General features: G+C 40.8%; 2 protein-coding genes across 2 annotated transcripts; both read right to left on the bottom strand.

Moving 5' to 3' along the window:
• Window positions 1-11,863: 11,863 nt before the first annotated feature.
• On the bottom strand, window positions 11,864-16,558 carry LOC311044051 (uncharacterized protein; the record flags this gene model as incomplete). The annotated part of the gene is made up of 7 exons (XM_084055472.1): window positions 11,864-12,909; window positions 13,041-14,386; window positions 14,637-14,854; window positions 15,130-15,995; window positions 16,145-16,231; window positions 16,320-16,415; window positions 16,504-16,558. 7 exons carry the CDS (start codon window positions 16,556-16,558, stop codon window positions 11,864-11,866), a joined length of 3,714 nt encoding a protein of 1,237 aa, XP_083911598.1.
• On the bottom strand, window positions 16,307-18,011 carry LOC311044626 (uncharacterized protein). Its single transcript, XM_084056339.1, has 6 exons — window positions 17,602-18,011; window positions 17,351-17,431; window positions 17,176-17,229; window positions 16,920-16,967; window positions 16,504-16,572; window positions 16,307-16,415 (listed from the first exon to the last, which is right to left on the bottom strand). The coding sequence occupies exons 1-4, from the start codon at window positions 18,002-18,004 to the stop codon at window positions 16,936-16,938; spliced, it is 570 nt and encodes a 189-aa protein (XP_083912465.1). The 5' UTR covers window positions 18,005-18,011; the 3' UTR covers window positions 16,307-16,415; window positions 16,504-16,572; window positions 16,920-16,935.
• Window positions 18,012-21,345: the final 3,334 nt, after the last annotated feature.

Below are 21,345 nucleotides of genomic sequence, written 5' to 3'. Positions count from 1 at the left end.
ACACACACACACACACACACACACACACACACACACACACACACACACACACACACACACACACACACACACACACACCTCATAAATAAGTTCAATAACTCTGGTTATAAATTAAAAATTATGAATTGAAATAGATTGTTTTTTTGTTTTTATGCCGAATAGCAATTCTATATTTTACACAATCATTTTACAGTAATCCAAATATTGTATTACTGTAAACGTCATCTGTAGCCATCTTAGCTTCAAGGGATTATGCACTAGGGAATAACCATTCTATTCATTCATATTCTGTGGTTAACAGTGAACCACACTTGGCTGCATGTGAGTGACACAAAAACAACTTCAAACCTCAGGGGTGTGCTTCAAATGTGATAAGATTTATTTGCATGCTGTTTACATTTTTTTTCTCCAAAGAATCAATCATGTTTACAATATTTACAGTAATGATACTGTGATTGCTAATTTTGATGTTATAAGAAATTTGCCTTTTGGCATGCTAATACACACATCTGTCACCAGGTAAGCAATTAGCATGGAATGTCTAACCATAGATTTTTATTCTGATGTTGAGTTCTATACTGTGACCGTGATGTAAAATATGCAACACCATGATACCCCATAAAAGATATGAAGTCATAGCATAATAATATATGGCTGAATTTGAGCAACATTATTGTATTAGACACCATTGATAACATGAGGTTGTATGACATATTTTTGTATTCCTACGAGTCTGCTCTGAGCAAAATCTCATCTCCCTCTCCAGTGGTGGAAAGGTTATTGCACCACTACGGTTTTATTACCAAGAGCATATAATCATCATGATTTCTCTCCCTATTTTGTTGAGGTGTAATGCTTGTTTGAATAATAAAGTTGGATTTGTTTTGTCAGATTGACATTTTGGCTCAATCATTTGTGTGAATGATGAACATGATGACACAATTCTGTAGCCCACCACCCTCCACCACAGGAAATTATTAACAGAGAAGATGTCATTTCCAGTTTGACACTTTTATCAGGCTTGACTTACATAGGATCCATTAAAAAGTTAAAAGTGGCAATAAAAGAGCCATATTTAATAATAACATTTTGCTGGGGACCCCCTGGAACCCCCTCAAGGACCCCACTTTGAGAACCAATGCTTAAAGGAGAATTTTGGACTAAAGTTTTATTACCTTTTCTATGATGTTATGATATCTTAGGATGAATGGTACTGTAGAAAATGTTCATAACTCCACCCCTGGTCCGCCAGAGCTTAAAAGGTGCGCGGATAGGCCTTAGGTTAGATCACATATTTTAAAAGCTTTTTTTTTGTTTTTTTTGTGAGATCTGATGTTCATAGTGACAGAACACTATGCAAACAAAATAAAAAAAAACCTAAGTCTCGCTAGATGAGACTGAAATCTCGAGATTTCAATCTCGTCTTGCGCAACAAAAATCGGCAAGACACACCATCTCCGGTTTACTTCCCGTATCTGCATTCTGCATAGTCTCGCGTAGCTATCTACGTGAAGTGGGCGGACACCTTTTTTGGAGACTGGAAGCAGGTTGGCGTCCACCCACTTCACGCAGATAGCTACGCAAGACGCGAGACTATGCAGATACGGGAAGTAAACAAGTCTTGTTTTTTTTTGTCGATCTGCTGTTTTTGCTATTTTAGAATGTTTATGCTGAGAAGTAACAGTTCTGGCCATGATGAGGTTTCAGCCAGACAATATATTTGTATTTATATTGTGCAAAATTGCTGCTATACGAAAACGTATTGTTACTGCACTGTTTCTTATTTTTATTTTCATTTGTAAAAAAATGTTACTGACATCACAAGGTATTCTTCATTTTACGTATGGTCCAGTATATTATTAATTCATATCAGTCACTGTATTCCAGTGGGGCAAGGCAGCTTACTGTAAGTCTTAAACAAAATATATAAAACATCTTGAGTCTTGAGTCCCAAGACTCAAGACCCAAAAGAGCCTTGAGTCAAGACCCAGGCTCCCGGGGAGACATCAAATTTCTCTTTTGGGACTCAAGACCCAAAAGAGAAATTTGATGTTTCCCCGGGAGCTGGGGTCTTGCCTCAAGACCCAAAAGAGAAATTTGATGTCTCCCCGGAATCATACGAGGAAGTAAAATGTATTATAAGCAAGAAAGGAAACACGGCCGCAATAAATGGATCCAGGGAGAAAGCGTGGCAAAGTATTGCAGACAAATTAAATGGACAAGTCGTCCAAAAATAGATACAATCTATATACAAGTCCATAAATATATAATTCAGTTAGGCTTAAACATGAGGAGTGTATAGTCAAAGTATATGAGAAAAGTCATACTAAACTCGTACTGTGTCATAAAAAATGAAGCCATACAATACTATAGTATAAACAAAATGCCATCCAGTCCTGTCGTTAAAAAAAATACTTTGTTCTTGTCAGCCTAAATTGTTCACAGCACAGCTATCTATTTTTATATTTAATTCCTGTGACAACCCTGGGGGTTGTCAGGGTAACTGGTGTGGTTGTCATGGTTACTAACCATGTGTCATGTGTTTCAGAATGATTGGAGGGCGGAGTGTGTCATCAGTGGAGATCTGGCCCATCTGGATTGTCCTCTATAAAAGAGGTGGCTGGACTTCACTCCTGTTCTCTCTCTCACACCATGAAGCTCACTGGAAGCACTCCAGCCTTTTGGATTTTGGTTGTTAAAGGACAAGACCACTTGGTAGAGGTTTGGGTTGTGTAGTTAGTTACCTTGCCATGATGTAACTCCAAAGGTGAACAAGAAATCTAAAATAATTGCTCCATTGAATAGAAATTGATCATTCAAAATATGCCTACATTGTACGGTAAAAGAGCTCTCAAAGTCACGCTCTTAGCACATAAACGAACACAAACAAAGCGATTCAGTCAATATAGGACATCACCAAACCCAGTACTGTTTTTTTTTATTTTTTAATAAAAATGTCAACTTCCTGCTGATTTTACTATTTGAAGATCCGAATCCTGATCTGCGGATCCAGTCCGGGTTTTCTTTTTAATAAAAATGGCAAAATCAACAGGATGTTAGCCTTATTTCAAAAAGAAACGGTACTGGGTTTGGTGATGTTTTATATTGTCTGAATCAACTTTATTTGCGTTCGTTTGTGCTAAAAGAGTGACTTTGAGAGCTGTTTCAGCATACAATGTAATTCAATGAGAATATTTTGAATAATCAATGGAGAAATTATTTTAGATTTTTTGCCCACCTTTGGAGATGCATCATGGAAAGGTAACTACACAACCCAAACGTCTATGAAAGTGGTCTTTCCATTTAAGCACTGTTAACCACCCCAGTATCCGTATTGTGGGGATAGCTTTAGCAGAAAATAGCCGATTGACAAGCTCACTACGACACGTTGTGAGCTTGTCGATCGGCCATTTTCAGCCAAAGCTTTCCCCACAATAACACAAAACAGAAAATACACTAGTATTGAGCCCTGAGGGACACCGCTTACCCATATGGGGTTAAGTTAGTTTTAATAAAATCATTTAAACCTTCTTTGTTTGTGAGTTTCCTCATTTTGTTACAAACTCAGCCGTTTGGTTGGTTGTTGCAATAAATAAATTACATTTAAGTGGTTGGATTCAATTTACGTAATTTGTTATCCCTGAGTCACTAGAATACCTCAAAACGAAGTATGGAGCTCGGCCTATATGATTTGATTGATATGCTGCATGCCATGAGTGCAAAGTGGTATTTTCTTAAACTTAATTCAGCTAATCAAAGAGGATCTGTGGTCATAATACAGCACTGTTTGAGGAACTATTAAACATGTTTGAGGAAAGTTTGAGGAACATTAAAAAATATGTCTGTAAAGTGTTCAACTATAGTTGAACACTTTACAGACATATTTTTTAATGTCCAGTCCAAAGTGAGAACAATGTAGCCTACTTAATTTAACACCAAAACTGCTATAGTTTTGATCATCTCAAACTTAGGAATTTATAAATGACAAAAAGGGTATGAATTTTTATGACATTAAGAAACATCTCTCTGTTTGCTTTCAATGAAAGTGTAAATCTGGGTTCAGACTCAGTCAGAGTAAACGTTTTCTAACAGATGGTTTTAAACAACCTAAATCTCAGTTGTGTCATAATGAACCCTCTCCCTGATCATCAGAGGGTGTATCTAGTAGATTCAGTCATTCTGTCAGGGGTAGAGGTGTTTGCTGTGGATTTTCATCTTTTGACCTGTCACCTCTTGCTTTAACTTTAAATATAACTTCAAAATCCTAATTAGTGTGAAAGGCCTGGTGGTGCAAGAGAAAAGCATAGGCTTCACAAGCGGATGGTTGTGGGTTTGAATCTTGGTCAGGGAAGATCTCAATTTTCGGTCTTTTTAAGGCGAGAAGCATGGATGAAGCCCGCCTCCCTCCTCACGCCCTCTTTTAGCTCCGGTAGGAGAGGGAGGAGCATGGAGGGAGCCCACCTCCAGGGGGAGGAGCTTAAGAATCCGGTAGGAGAGGGAGGAGCATGGAGGGAGCCCACCCCCAGGGGGAGGAGCTTAAGAAATTTACATATTATGCAAAGTTTTTTTCTTTAATTTTGTGATTTTATGGGCTCTGTTTTTTCACATTAAGTTGCTTGAGTTTTTATTTATTTATTTATTGCTTTTTTTTATTATTCAGTGTTTTTTTTCCATCACCAGTTTTTGTATTGATCCCAGTTTCATTTTAGTTGTTTTACCCTTTCAGTTTTTATTTAGTTGTTGTTGTTTGAGTTGTTTTGAGTGAGCTTTGAACCAGGAACCCTGGCATTATGAACCACGTATTTATCTTTTAAGCCACGCTGGCATGGAAGCTACAATTGGGAACGTCATACTTATCCCACCATATAGAATTTAGATGGACAGTGAAAATGTTCTAAAGGACATTTGAACCCCAAACCTTCTGCTCTCAGACCCTATATTTATCTCTTGAGCCACACAGGTATATATGATACAAAGAGAACGTAATACTTAACCCACCATATAGAATTTAGATGGACAGTGAAAATGTTCTTCAGGAGGTTTGAACCCCAAACCTTTTGCTCTCAGACCCTGTATTTATCTCTTGAGCCACACAGGTATATATGATACAAAGAGAACGTAATACTTAAACCACCTTTTAGAATTTAGATGGACAGAGAAAATGTTCTTCAGGAGCCTTGAACCCCAGATCTTCTGCTTTCAGACCCTGTATTTATCTCTTGAGCCACACAGGTTCGGACAATCTAAAAGGAAACGTAATACTTAAACCACCTTATAGAATTTAGATGGACAGTGAAAATGTGGGTAGCACTTTACAATAATGACCCGTTATAAAGCATTTATAAACGTTTATAAGTAGTTTGTAGACTATTAACAAATCATTAACAACCTGTTTGTTGACATTCGTAAATGATTACTAAAACCTTTATAACTACAGTTACAAATCATTTGTAAAGTATTATTAAGTAGTGAACTATTCATGAATAAGCCATTTATATACATCTGTAAAAGATTATTAAATCATTTGTAACGACCCATTCTAAAGCATTTATAAACGTTTATAAGCAGTTTGTAGACTATTAACAAATCATTAACAACCTGTTTATTGACATTCGTAAATGATTACTAAAACCTTTATAACTACGGTTACAAATCATCTATAAAGGTATTAGTAACTATTCATGAATAAGCCATGTATAATACATCTGTAAATGATTATTAAATCATTTGTAACTGATGTTACATAATATATACAAGCTATTGGTAGCTTGTTCATGTTTAACATATGCTTTGTTAAACATTCCTAAAGTATCTACAAATCCTTAGTACATGTTATTATGTGCCCTATAGTAAAGTGAAGACAGTTCATCATTTACAACTGTCTGTTAATGTGTTTGTTCATGTTTAACATGCTTTGTAAAACATTCCTAAAATATCTATAAATCCGTTGTACATGTTATTATGTGCCCTACAGTAAAGTGAAGACAGTTCATCATTTATGACTGTCTGTTAATGTGGACTTTCTCCTTACCTGTTGCAAACTACCTGGCTTTCATGAATGCAGACACCAAACAATTACTAGAATTATCATTCATGTTAAGCAAATGATGCGTAAGACATTCGTAAAGAGTATGTAAACCATTTGCAGACGTTATCATGAGCCTGAGCCTAGTTGCTTCTTTTGGGCTTGTTTTCATAGACCTGTCCGCTTGTTTCTTTTGCAAAATCTGGCAACACACTGATTACCTGCATTACACCTGCAGTAGCCTACTAGGGAGGAAGTGAACAGTGATGCAGTTGCAGACTGGACAGAAATATGACTAATTCATGTTTTATGTGTTTTAACTGTCTTGTTGCAGGTGATCGAGGTAACATAAAATGGCTAATCTTACACACATGAAGTAGCATTATGACTAGGGGGTATTTTGATGGTGGCTGTTTGTATCCACAATGTTTGTTTTGATGTGTAGGCTAGTAATGTCCTCCATGCTTAGCAGTTTAGCTTAGCAGCTAAAGCTAACTTGCACTGGGAGGTGGTGACTGCAGAGGCTCCAAGCTGCTACTCTGTGATTCTGTTGTGATTAATTTCTTTGTTTAAATGTCAGTGTGTGTGCTGTGGCCAAGAGTTGCTACATTTTATATCTTAATAAATTGTTGTATACTTGTATACTATATAACGTTACTTTTGCCACTTTTTGGTGTCACATGTTTTACTAATCTGTTAAACATGAAATAATAATGCATAGTCTTCACTTTACAACAAGGCCCATGATAACGTTAGCAAATGGTCAACACACTCTTTACGAATGTTTTACGAATCATACATTAAACATGAAAGATAATTCTAGTAATTGTTTGGCTTCTGCATTCATGAAAGCCAGGTAGTTTGCAACAGGTAAGGAGAAAGTCACATTAACAGACAGTTGTAAATGATGAACTGTCTTCACTTTACTATAGGGCACATAATAACATGTACTAAGGATTTATAGATATTTTAGGAATGTTTTACAAAGCATATGTTAAACATGAACAAACACATTAACAGACAGTTGTAAATGATGAACTGTCTTCACTTTACTATAGGGCACATAATAACATGTATTAAGGATTTATAGATACTTTAGGAATGTTTAACAAAGCATATGTTAAACATGAACAAGCTACCAATAGCTTGTATATATTATGTAACATCAGTTACAAATGATGTAATAATCATTTACAGATGTATTATACATGTCTTATTCATGAATAGTCATAAAATACCTTTATAGATGATTTGTAACCGTAGTTATAAAGGTTTTAGTTTCTTCGGATTTTTTCGGATTTAACTTTCGTTTCGGTGGTGACCAACTTTCGTTTCGGTAGTTTGATTACAAAATGTAAGTTGTGTAAAAAATAATCTGACTATACTAAGTTGTTATTTGTTTGTTTAAGTCAGGCTATACTCTACTCAGAGTCATAAGTTTACAAAATGTACTAAAGTACAGTGAACGTCTGTGCGGTTTGTCTTCATCACTGAAAATAACGTACATGTAAACTGATGTCATGTGCAGTTGGGGTGAAGAAACACAACCATTTCACTCCTAATAATACCTATTTGATTTGACATCCTGACTTGCTGCTGTAGCTGAGGCTTGAACCTGTTACCTGCGGCTCACTAGTCAGTGACTCTATCCATTCACCTACAGCTGTTTCCTTGGAATCTGTGGTTCTGAAACGTTTTGTTGTCAACCCCCCAAATTGACATGTATTTGGGCAGTGGACCCCAATGTGAAAAGATGTATCGTCAGGGCCCCCCATGAAAAAAAAATATATTTATGCTGTAACACATTTTTTTTAAAGTTATTTGTCTTGTTTGTTGTTCAAGTCAAAGCACCAGGAAGGCTGTACTTGCCAGCCATCTGTTAGCTCAATGGGTTGAGACGCAGTATTTATGATCCAGAGGCCATGAGTTCAAATCCCATTGATGTCTTTCCTATGATTCTTTCCTTTGCAGACTGGCTTCCAGAAGATCAACTGAAAACTACCAGGAAGGCTATATTTGTCATCCAACTGTTAGCTCAATGGGTTGAGACGCAGTATACATGATCCAGAGGCCATGAGTTCAAATCCCATTGATGTCTTTCCTATGATTTTTTCCTTTGCAGACTGGCTTCCAGAAGATCAACTGAAAACTACCAGGAAGGCTGTACTTGTCAGCCATCTGTTAGCTCAATGGGTTGAGATGCAGTATTCATAATCCAGAAGCCATGAGTTCAAATCCCATTGATGTCTTTCCTATGATTCTTTCCTTTGCAGACTGGCTTCCAGAAGATCAACTGAAAACTACCAGGAAGGCTATATTTGTCATCCAACTGTTAGCTCAATGGGTTGAGACGCAGTATACATGATCCAGAGGCCATGAGTTCAAATCCCATTGATGTCTTTCCTATGATTCTTTCATTTGCAGACTGGCTTCCAGAAGATCAACTGAAAACTACCAGGAAGGCTGTACTTGTCAGCCATCTGTTAGCTCAATGGGTTGAGACGCAGTATTCATGATCCAGAGGCCATGAGTTCAAATCCCATTGATGTCTTTCCTTTGCAGACTGGCTTCCAGAAGATCGACTGAAAAGTACCAGGAAGGCTGTACTTGTCAGCCATCTGTTAGCTCAATGGGTTGAGACGCAGTATACATGATCCAGAGGCCATGGCGAGACGTGAATAGTCGTCACTCACTGACAGCCAATAGAATCGCATCAAGCTTTCCCAACACGAAGGCCCTGTAGTATCAATGTCCAGTCAACAGGAGGCAGCATATCGTGGTAGGGCCACTTTGAGACCAGCACACATCAAAACAGTATACTTGGCCTCCAGATGGTGGCAGCACCGCACTGTAATAACAGATCAATAATGCTTTGCTAATAAACCGTTACTATCAGCTCCTGCCCCGCGACGGCGAGACGTGAATAGTCGTCACTCACTGACAGCCAATAGAATCGCATCAAGCTTTCCCAACACGAAGGCCCTGTAGTATCAATGTCCAGTCAACAGGAGGCAGCATATCGTGGTAGGGCCACTTTGAGACCAGCACACATCAAAACAGTATACTTGGCCTCCAGATGGTGGCAGCACCGCACTGTAATAACAGATCAATAATGCTTTGCTAATAAACCGTTACTATCAGCTCCTGCCCCAATCCGGCGAGACGTGAATAGTCGTCACTCACTGACAGCCAATAGAATCGCATCAAGCTTTCCCAACACGAAGGCCCTGTAGTATCAATGTCCAGTCAACAGGAGGCAGCATATCGTGGTAGGGCCACTTTGAGACCAGCACACATCAAAACAGTATACTTGGCCTCCAGATGGTGGCAGCACCGCACTGTAATAACAGATCAATAATGCTTTGCTAATAAACCGTTACTATCAGCTCCTGCCCCTAGTGGGCGAGACGTGAATAGTCGTCACTCACTGACAGCCAATAGAATCGCATCAAGCTTTCCCAACACGAAGGCCCTGTAGTATCAATGTCCAGTCAACAGGAGGCAGCATATCGTGGTAGGGCCACTTTGAGACCAGCACACATCAAAACAGTATACTTGGCCTCCAGATGGTGGCAGCACCGCACTGTAATAACAGATCAATAATGCTTTGCTAATAAACCGTTACTATCAGCTCCTGCCCCGCGACGGCGAGACGTGAATAGTCGTCACTCACTGACAGCCAATAGAATCGCATCAAGCTTTCCCAACACGAAGGCCCTGTAGTATCAATGTCCAGTCAACAGGAGGCAGCATATCGTGGTAGGGCCACTTTGAGACCAGCACACATCAAAACAGTATACTTGGCCTCCAGATGGTGGCAGCACCGCACTGTAATAACAGATCAATAATGCTTTGCTAATAAACCGTTACTATCAGCTCCTGCCCCCTGTTGGCGAGACGTGAATAGTCGTCACTCACTGACAGCCAATAGAATCGCATCAAGCTTTCCCAACACGAAGGCCCTGTAGTATCAATGTCCAGTCAACAGGAGGCAGCATATCGTGGTAGGGCCACTTTGAGACCAGCACACATCAAAACAGTATACTTGGCCTCCAGATGGTGGCAGCACCGCACTGTAATAACAGATCAATAATGCTTTGCTAATAAACCGTTACTATCAGCTCCTGCCCCAATCCGGCGAGACGTGAATAGTCGTCACTCACTGACAGCCAATAGAATCGCATCAAGCTTTCCCAACACGAAGGCCCTGTAGTATCAATGTCCAGTCAACAGGAGGCAGCATATCGTGGTAGGGCCACTTTGAGACCAGCACACATCAAAACAGTATACTTGGCCTCCAGATGGTGGCAGCACCGCACTGTAATAACAGATCAATAATGCTTTGCTAATAAACCGTTACTATCAGCTCCTGCCCCTAGTGGGCGAGACGTGAATAGTCGTCACTCACTGACAGCCAATAGAATCGCATCAAGCTTTCCCAACACGAAGGCCCTGTAGTATCAATGTCCAGTCAACAGGAGGCAGCATATCGTGGTAGGGCCACTTTGAGACCAGCACACATCAAAACAGTATACTTGGCCTCCAGATGGTGGCAGCACCGCACTGTAATAACAGATCAATAATGCTTTGCTAATAAACCGTTACTATCAGCTCCTGCCCCGCGACGGCGAGACGTGAATAGTCGTCACTCACTGACAGCCAATAGAATCGCATCAAGCTTTCCCAACACGAAGGCCCTGTAGTATCAATGTCCAGTCAACAGGAGGCAGCATATCGTGGTAGGGCCACTTTGAGACCAGCACACATCAAAACAGTATACTTGGCCTCCAGATGGTGGCAGCACCGCACTGTAATAACAGATCAATAATGCTTTGCTAATAAACCGTTACTATCAGCTCCTGCCCCGCGACGAGACGGCCGTGCCTGGCCGTGGTGGCGGCGGAAGGGGCATCCCTGTCGATCATGGGAGTGAATGCCAGCCAATGTGATTTCAGTATGCTTTAGCATGTCCATGGTATTGCAATATATGTAAGTGATTCCAGAGATTTAAAATGTATGGGGGTCGTGGTCTAAAAATGGAATAGAGTGTGCACACTGATAATGCTGAAAAAAGCTCTGCTTTGTATCTATTGCGTTTGTTAACGGTTCGGCCTGTTCAGTCCGGACATATACCGTATATGTCCTTAAAAAGGTCTGAACAGGCCGAAACGCTGACAAACGCTTTTTTCAGCATTTCCAGTGTGCAGACTTTATTCCTTTTTTATAATACTTTTGTTTGTCTTGCACCTGAGCCATGGATGTGTGTGCTACCCTTTTCATCCGTGGTCAAATGCTTATCAAAGTAAGGGTCCTTGAAAGCAAAAATGTTGAGAATCACTGAAACTATTTATTTTCCAAAAAACATGAACCAGATATGTTTTGCAGAGACTGCTAATACAACACAATACAAAAGATAATAAAAACGTAATAATTCTGGATATAATGAAATAACAATATATATATATATATATACACTATATACACATTATAGGTAAGACAGAGGTAAATGTTGTACAGGTAGAACTGCAGGTATGACAGAACTCTTAAGGCATGTATGATATTGTTTGCAGCCATGGGTTATGTGCAAGTAGCAGAAGTCATACATGTAAAAATGTGCTAGAAGCAGACATCATTCACAGTATATAAAAATGTCCAAGAAGCAGAAGACATACATATAATATAAATGTCAATTTCACTTGTCTATGTACATTTTGCAAATAGTTGCTGAGATTTTTTTTTACAGTTTTTTTCAGTCTTTGTCCATGATCAGGGCACTGAAAGCTGCTGGGAAAAATGAGAGGGGGGGCGGGGGGGGGGGGGGGGGTGGTAGCATATCTCTCATTTCTTCCTCTCTGCTGTCCACCTATCCTTCTCCATGGCATAGAAGGAGGATTGTTGGAATTCCTTCCATGATATCTCCTTTGCCATGCCTTTGTCTTTGTACAATGAAAGTACTTTAGACGGACAGTAAATGTACTTCCCAGTCACTCCTGGAAACCCAGTGTGAATATGTGGACTGTTTGGGCCCTGCTTGAGCCCCTGGCGGCAGAAACGGCAAAGTCGTCCGCTAGGTTGAGTGTCTGGGAGTTTCCTCTTTCTCTGGGCTTTGGCCTCCACTCTCTGTTTTGTTGAGTCCAGTTCACGTTGAAAGAACTCAGTCTGTGCAAACTCCTCAAATGTCATTTTGGGATTTGTCAAACCCTCTGCAGAGTAAGCTTTGAACACCTTAGTGGAGCAGTAAAAATATCGCACTGGCAATTTTTGATAGAAGAAATGAATTGAGGATCCATCTCCTGCTGAGTACCGGGATTTAGGCTGCCCACAGGAGAGACATTTCCTTGTTTGTGTATCTGGTTGCTGCTGCAGCTGCTGTTGCTGCTGCTGCACTATGTCCAGCACCATTTTCTGGATCTCTTCCTTTGTCACTGGCATTTGAGGTGCTCGTTGTGACACAGGTTCTGCTGGATTCACGATGGCTGGTGGAATTGCAACAACTGGGACATGGACAGTCTCACTCCCCTGAGTTAGACTGTACCAAAGGTTTTGTGTCTCCACAAGTTTTTCAGGACTGGTGTTCAGTGATGAGGAGGTGTTCATCAGTTTGGCCAGATGTTTTGAGTACTGTGTTATGTGATATTTGGTTGTGCTGTGTAGCAAACTATTTGGATCTGTGGCAGACTGAAGGACCATGGCAGCATAATCTTTATCTACCAGTTGCATTATGTCTTTTTTCCCATGGTACTTGACTAGTAGACTGTCAATAGCTGCTTTCATTGGTTGTGGCCAACGTTTGTAGTCCAAAACAAACAGTTTCCGACCTGTCTTGATGGGTCCAGTGCGGGCACTCCTTGGTGAGGACTGTACTGGCAGGGGTATGGAGCGCACTAGAACAAAGAAAACAGTTTCAATGATTTGGTACTATAGTATTGTACTAATATTTATTCAGTAAAACCATTAATGTATATATTCACATATTAATATGTAAAATATTTGTAATATTTAAGTGTCAACTCACTCTCAGCTGTAGGCTCCATGTGTATTTGGGACAACACCTCTTGCTTAGGCACTAAAAACAGCTCAGAAGATGCTGCCAGGCCAAAGGACATTGGTGACACAGTGGATGCGGCCAGGCCAGACGATGCTGGGGACACAGTAGATGCTGCCAGGCCAGATGATGTTGGGGACACAGCAGATGCTGCCAGGACAAAGGACGTTGGTGACACAGTAGATGCTGCCAGGCCATAGGATGTTGGGGACACAGTGGATGCTGCCAGGCCAGATGATGTTGGTGACACAGTAGATGCTGCCAGGCCAGAGGATGGTGCTGCCAATGCCAGACCAGTTGTGGGTGGTGCTAGTTCAGGGGGCAGAGGAACAGAAGAATCACTTTCTTTTGCCTTGTGTTTGTCCCAGTCAAGTGGTACTGGGCGGCACTCTGGCTCTCTGTATTCCAGGCCAAACCTTTCACCTGTGTCCCTGTCAGAGAGGTGAATTGCAGGGTACTTCTCCTGGCCAGTCACTCTCTTTGAAGCAGAGTTCAGATCTATAAACAACGATGGATCAAACACACGTGGGAGGATCACACCTGGCTGCTTAAGATCCACAAGTCTTTGGTAGTTCCAACGTGCCACCCCTGTCATGCCCTGGGCCTGGAACAATTCACAGGAGGCATGAGTTCCAGTAATCCACTGAGCCTGGTGGAAGTGGAACCCCTCTTGCTGTGATGTCCCTCTGACTGGGATCCAGATGGGGACTTTTGCTCCTTCACCACGGACATGGTTCAGCTGCAGAGTTCCCCCATACCGGTACAGGATCCCCTCTGTGAGCTCAGGGTCACTGAGGCACCCACGGAGAATGTGCACCCTCTGGATACGCCACAACTTCAGCATAGATGGTTTGAACAAGGGCACATTGTTTGGGTCGGTCATCTGGTGAAAGTTTTTTAGTACACTCTCAACTCTTTGTACCAGTAATGCTGGGCATGGAATTCTGATCCGGCAGTGCTGTCGTACGTGTTGTTTTGTTGGATTATGTGGATGTATTGCACAGAATTTATAGGCATCCTTCAGCCTCTGCAGGTCTTCCTGATCCACTAAGGAAAAGGCAGTGGAGAGTAACTCACAGAAGGTGCTGAACAAAGGATGATGCTCAGATGTGCACTCCCGTGAGAAACGGCGCATGCAGTGGAACAGGTCCAACTTGACAACAATGTTGGAGTTGAAGTGTATCCGGGATGCACAGGTGTTCTCCATAGGCCCAGCGGTGGCGTTAGTGATGATGTAATCTGTTGTCTTCCAGGCATCCCAATTGAGGTGCTCATCAGGGAGAGTGTCAGGGATCTTAAATGGTGCACAGCAGTCCCTGGATGAAAAAAAGAGGCATATAAAAGGCTTTTCAAACGTAATTTTGAGAATCACACATCATAATTCTTTATCCCTTTGTACTTGCACATACAAGTACATTTGACTTACTAAGGTTGGTGTGTTGTAATAAGCATAAAAACAACATGTACAGTATTATCACACAAATTAAGGTGAAACCTTGTGTGATTTGGAGGGGTGGGGGTGATAGGCAATACAATAATAAAGAAAGAAAATATGACTATTCTCACCTGTCCACCCATTGGTAACTGGCCTTCTCCACCTCTGCATCACTGTACCTCTTAGCCAACCCGTCGTACATAGGCCGCAGCGACCTTTCTGTCTCAGCCTGCACCATCACCCAGGAGACAATCATCCAGTTCTCATTCATCACTGCATAGCTCGACATGGCACCAGATGACAGTGTAACCTTCCGTGCCACCTTCCTGGTGTGGTCAGACCGCCAGACCTAAGATAAGATAAGCCATTTGATATTCCCAGAGGGAAAATCAGATGTCATTGCAACAACAGCAGTAAGAAAGAACCAAATCAAGATTAAATCAATATACTGAGCTTTTGGGCCTAAATATCTGCACTCAATCTCTGAATTAGTTAACATGTTCAGTCTGTCAATAAATATAAATTTACGTTAATAAATATGCATGTATCATTATATCACCTGTGAATATACAGTATCATTATATCACCTGTGAATATACAGTATGAATAACTACATATACAGACCTGTCCGAAGGTGCCCTGAAGCATCTTGGTGATGGCCGGCTCTTGCCGTCGGTACTCGTCAATGAGGCAGTCGGTCACGTAGTGTCCAGAAACTGATGTTCCACACCAGGCCTTTATGTCGTCATATTCTCCAAAAGGCTGGGGTGTGTCATCCTTCCTCACCATCCGTGTAATTGTCCTCTGTCCGTACATCCCAGCCTCAGCATCCCAGACATTTTGAATGTTGTGGAGATATGCCAAATGAGCTCGCTCATATTTGAGGTGCATCATTTCATTTAACTGGTTTGCCATATCTGTGGGTGACTTGCCAGTGCGCCTCAGCTCATCAATCACAGACTTGCAGAGGGCCTTCTTGTACGTAAGGACTGATGGCAAAATGTTTGTGAACCTCTTGGGTAGTTTCTCCAGCCATTTAGGTTTGTCAGCAAACCAGTGCTTCTTGCACACCTTGCATTGGAGGCGAGAGGAAAATATATAATACTGTCCACTGATGCCAACAACCACCCGAGGCCTACCCACACCAGACTGTGCTACATTAGGTTTTGGACAGCCATAAAGGCATGGCAGTACATAAGTGTTCCTCAGCCGGACCATTATCTCGTTCTCTGGTTTCCAAATGAAGAACGGATGCATTTGGTAGAAGTTTCGGGGTGGGAGTGTCGACACGGTGTCGAGGAGCTCTGGCTGAAAAGGGTGACGCCATAACGAAATGGCATGTCCTGCTTTACGGTTATGCTCAAAGTTAGGCCACAGCCCAAGAGATTTGAGCTCTTCTTTAATGAACCATTGCTGATGACTACTGCACTTCCAAGTGCTTTCACTGGTGTCACATGTGATGTGTGGAGGAACAGGGACCGATGGGCCAACTGAGGGAACAAGGATGAAAAGGACATTATTGAAATGTAATGATAATATGATCAAATTGTTTATTACAATATAATTATTACAATATAATTATGGAGGAAGCAATTGCAGCACAGTAACCTTTTAAGAGAAAACAGAGAAAAAATCTTACCACGTGGAGCCACTAGTGGATGTGGGACAGTGTGTGAAACAACAGGCCTATCTGACGCAGAGTGTCTATCTGAACTTGGTGTAGTTCCTGAAAAGAGGGATATGTTGTGTTAGTGTAGAATGAAGATAAAATGAACATGAAAATCACTTAAAATAATACATGCCTGCAGCAGAACCTGTCCTCTCCACTTGTGGGGGACCTGCTGGCATCAGACACATCAGCTCTGGCGGAATAGGCACAGGGGGCGTCTTCAAAGCAGGGACATCTGAGTCTACAAAAGTACATATTTATGCATAACAGATACCGCCACACCGCATAACACATATTTGGACAGATGAATAGAATCATAGCGTATTTACCATCTCTTGGCGACTTCTGCAGTTTACTTTCAGTACCAGCAGGTGGTCTGGACATCGTAGCAGATGGTACTATACAACAGACAAAATCGTGTCACTCATTGTAGGATTGGCAATATACAAATGGTTAGCTAAAGGCACACACCATCTTATTCCCATACAAAAAAAATAATGTTTGCATCTACTATATTGTTCGTGACATTACATGTATATTACATTATACTAATAACATCTTGTATATTCAATGTGGTGAAAAGACCAAATTCATTCATACACACCAGTACATTTTTAAATAGGTTGATACTCAATTGTCAAATGCATTACATAATAGTCTAAGCAGGGGAACCAAAATGGCACAAAAAATACTGTATGTTTTATACTTATAACTAGGCTAGATACAGAATAAAATGGGTACTCACCATCATCGTGGCTGGATCAATTCATGTTCCCTATCTCAGTTAGCAGAACTTTCGCATGCAAACAATGGTTAGTGGAACAAGTCCAGAACGTGGACAGGACAGCACACTGACATGCACAGAACACGGACATGGCCAGAACATGACCAGAACACAGAAAACACAACAGGCAAAAAAAAGGTTTTGTTCAGGTTATGAGATAAATTCATGGTGTCTCAATAACCTGTCACACAAATTGTATATTTCATTCAAAACAAACCCTTTTCTCTTGTAGCCTGTCCTGGTACAGAAACTGAGGAAGATGTTTCAACAGCTGGTAACACAAAAAGATTGAAATAGCAGACATACATTAATAGCAAACAGATTGAGCCATAATTGATCTTTAATGTCCAATCAGTGAAGAAAGCAACAAACACACACAAATGTGTACTTACAGCAATGCACCGCTAACTTAGAGGGGGACCCCATTATCACCATGAAGCTGTCCAAATCATCGTCTCCAAAGTCTGTGATGCCTGCAGACAGAAAATATGTAGAATGTAGTAAAAATGTAATTTCTACACAGTACATAGGTTGCTTTAAAATAACAGCATCTGTTAAAATGATTGAGCTGTAATGAAGATGAAATGTAATACATTTACAGACACATCTTACTAAAATACTACGGCTGGCATTAAAAAACAACCTTCCGTAGAAGTACTTGAGGCAGGCACAGACGCAGAGGAAACGGAGGCAGATTCCTTCTTCTTCATCAGGTATGTTTTCAGCTTGTCCGGCCATGTACCTTTGGACCACTTTTTCTGCAGTACGAAGGCTGCGTAGCCACCGGCCCTGTTGTCCCAAATCTCCCGGTAAGTTTTGTCCTTATGACGACCAAATCTAACCAGATCGTCGTCGTCTCCAGATGGCTTTTGTGACTTGTATCTGTCTCCAGATGGCTTTTGCGACTTGTATCTTATAAGAGACTGGATCTCATCAAAGCTGTGGGCATAGTTGATAAATGAATGTAAGCTGTCCTTGTTGTGTCCCTCTTTCTCAACGACTCCTGCAGCCTCCTCTGCTTGTAGTTTATTGGTAAGGAATATCATATATCCCACGTCGTTCTCTAGAAGCCACCGAAAGGACTTCCCTTGGTATTTGCCAAACTGCCGGACATATTCCCCAAACACCTCTTGTCTGTCTGAGGCATCCCCTCCTCTCTCTCGAACAACAGTTAAGGCGTTTCGTCTAACCAGGTCTTCTGGCAATGCTTCAGGCTTGTCAGGCTTGTCTGCACCAACGTTGTCCATAATAAGTGCTGCCTCATCTGAAGGCCCCTCAAGGAGATATCCACGTGGCCCCTTCCGGAAAGTAACATGTACTCTTCCAGGGAAATAGGACATTCTTCTGTGCATGTTTGCCTATCACAAATGAAGAAGAGAAAGTATTAGACTTATACATTATACATTTTTAGTTTTTGAAACAAGTTGATATTTTAATTATATTATAATTGTATTGTGTGTGAGAAGCCATGGCTCATGATTCATAGCTCTGTAAATGCCCAGAGCTATGAGAGATGGCTTGTGTCCCACAGTATAGTTTAGACTTTATTCACAACACAGCTTATATCATGGGCCTCAACAAATGGTAAACTTCACTGCTGCTGTATGTAGGGCTTTTTAGTTGATGATTAATTATCATATACAAATAATAAGGATTTATATGTAAACATACTACCAGGCAGATGTGGCAAATAACGTAAATATGCAAAGCATATTACTGAAATAAACCAAGAAACCCTGATTGACAATGACAGAACCAACAATCAAGTGTGATCTAAATCTAGAGTGATTTTGGCCAAACCTACAATGTTTCATTGTGTTTATTGTCACAGACACACAGGGCACTTAAAGCTTCCTCAACGGTATGGATAATAATAAGATATAGAAGATTTAAAAATGATAAAGCTAGAAGTAAAACAGTAGTAGTAGCAAAACATTATGATGATTGATTTGACTATATCTCACTATGTCTCTCTCCATCACTGGGGGGAGACCACAGCAGATGTTTATCACATGTACAAGACAATGCAAGCATACCAGCAGCAGCAGGGAGCCTGACTATCAGTCTCACATTCTCAACATGAACTGTACAACCAACCAGAGTATGCTAGTTGAATGAGAGTGAGTGAATGGGGGAGGGGGAGAACTTAGCCTACAGAAATTCACTGGCCACAACAAGTACAGCTGTATACAGAACATAGAAATCAGTAGTCCAACAACACCTAAATTTACTAGTAAAACCAATCGTATTTTCATGTAATACCTATATTTAAACTGAAGTTTATATAATGAGGGTGACGGATTAACATGCAACAACTACAAAGTGCTTCAACAGCTTTGAATGTAATGATCATTTGTGTTTACACATCAATCAAAACACCACAATGACCAACCATTGTCCATCTGTCCGTCTTGTCCTCACTGTTTTGCCTGATTTACTGCCTTTTTTAAAATTATTTTAATGTTGTTTTATACTTTTGCTTATCTTTTTTTGCTTTATTGTTAAATTAGTTGTAGGCTACTTTTTCTGTTATTGTATTCTTGCTCTGTGAAGTACTTTGAGCTGCATTTCATGTCATGAAAGGTGCTATACAAATATGTGTATTATTATTATCTGTGTTCAAATACCCAACGACAATGATTAACCATCTTATTTAAATGTAATTTACATTCACCAATATGGCACAAATGACTGCAAACAATCGGAGATTACATGGGTCGAGTGGGGCATTTTGCCATTTTATCCATACCCAAATAACAAGACAACATGCACATGTATTCATCAGTCAACTTTTCATTCATCCAAAACAAGTGACTTACCTTTGTTGTGTGTAACGAACGAAATCAATTGCAGTAATAATCATGTATCGTCTTCTCTGTTCTTCTCTCACACTGACCGCCGACTGACCGTTCAGTCCGTGGGTAAACTTTGCGCACCCACTGAGGGGGCGGGGTTGGTTGGGTGTGCGACTCTGAACAGCTGTAAGCCATGGTTCACATGACGCTCGTCTGTCACAAGCGTCATGGCGCTACTTGTTCCTGTTTTTTAAAATGTTTACATTTACAACCCGTATATCTACATAAATGTTCAAAATTCAAATATAAAGTGCTGACCCCATGGCCATGGATGTGACAAGTTAAAACGCCCTGGTCTAAGTAACCGTATCTTCCGTATTTTTCAATACAAAGCCTTTTAATCCAATTGGTGGCCATTTTTTCATATGCTTTCAACAATGCAACCCTATCGGTTGGGAGGTGTACTGCACTCTGATACATTATAACTCTATAAAAAAATGGCCGCCAATCGGATTAAAATGCTTTTTATTGCACAATACAGAAGATACAGGTACTTAGACCCAGACGTTTTAACTTGTTACATTCATGGCCATGGGGCCAGCACTTTATATTTGAAATGTTAACGTTTATGTAGATGTACGGGTTGTCAATGTAGAAATCTAAAAAAAACAGGAACAACTAGCCATGACTGTCATGATATGACGGTCATGTTGGCTATACAGATGTATACAATCATTACAATGAAACGGAGCTAACAGGATAACAGTAACTAATTATAAAGATGGCCCAAATAAAACGCAAAAACGGCATGCTGACTAAACAGACTATGTCACAGCCTATTTAGTAATGCACTGGTGCCCTTCCACCATGATAAAAAGAAAAAAAAAACTCTCGCAGTATTTTCGGGGACGCGTCCATTTACAGTTCAGTCCGGTCTGGACCCCCCGCCTACTGTATCCGGTACGGCACATGCACAATACACAACGCTGTTTCCGTGTCCGCTCAAGACCGGATATGCAAACTGAAAAGCCAATTGGAACCCATTTAAAATGTACGTTCCGTGACCATTTTCTTAATCAAACATGGCCAACACATCATTCTGACTAAACGTACTATGTCATGCACGTGTTTAGTAGTGTACTTTTGCGTTCTATCGTTAAATACAAACATATTTGCCAGTCTTAACTCTATGGGTCCTGTCCGCACAAGAACTAAAAGCAAGATGGCTGCTCCTGCAAAACTGAGCTAGCCTGTGATTGGCTGGCAGAGTGAGGAACAGCGCCACAGACCTGCCATAGAGATAAAACGGTGGCCAAACACGGTATTGCATCCGTAGTGAGTTAAGACTACCATAGACTTTGCATTGGAAAAGTTAAGGGCGAGTTAAGCTTAACATTTCACAGTGCTCATGAGTTCAAATCCCACTGGTGTCTTTACTGTGATGCTTTCCTTTGCAGACTAACTTCTAGAAAAACAAGTTATAACCACCAGGAAACCTGTAACTCTCAGCCAACAGCATAGCTCAACTGGTAGAGCGTCTGTCCAATAACATGACTTGACTTGACTTGAGTGGGTTCGATTCCCACTCGAGT

Source organism: Gymnoscopelus microlampas (genome assembly GCF_963454915.1).
Source record: "Gymnoscopelus microlampas genome assembly, chromosome: 4".
Classification (NCBI taxonomy): domain Eukaryota; kingdom Metazoa; phylum Chordata; class Actinopteri; order Myctophiformes; family Myctophidae; genus Gymnoscopelus; species Gymnoscopelus microlampas.
This window is presented reverse-complemented; position numbering and strand designations above follow the sequence as displayed.

Excerpts from the sequence above, each read along its gene's own strand:
- LOC311044626 (XM_084056339.1), bottom strand. The coding sequence starts at position 18,004 with ATGATATTCCTTACCAATAAACTACAAGCAGAGGAGGCTGCAGGAGTC. Across the intron at positions 17,230-17,350 it reads TAAGTTAGCGGTGCATTGCT|CTGTTGAAACATCTTCCTCA; the intron begins GTAAGTACACAT and ends TTGTGTTACCAG. Across the intron at positions 16,968-17,175 it reads ACAGGCTACAAGAGAAAAGG|TTCTGCTAACTGAGATAGGG; the intron begins GTTTGTTTTGAA and ends TGCATGCGAAAG.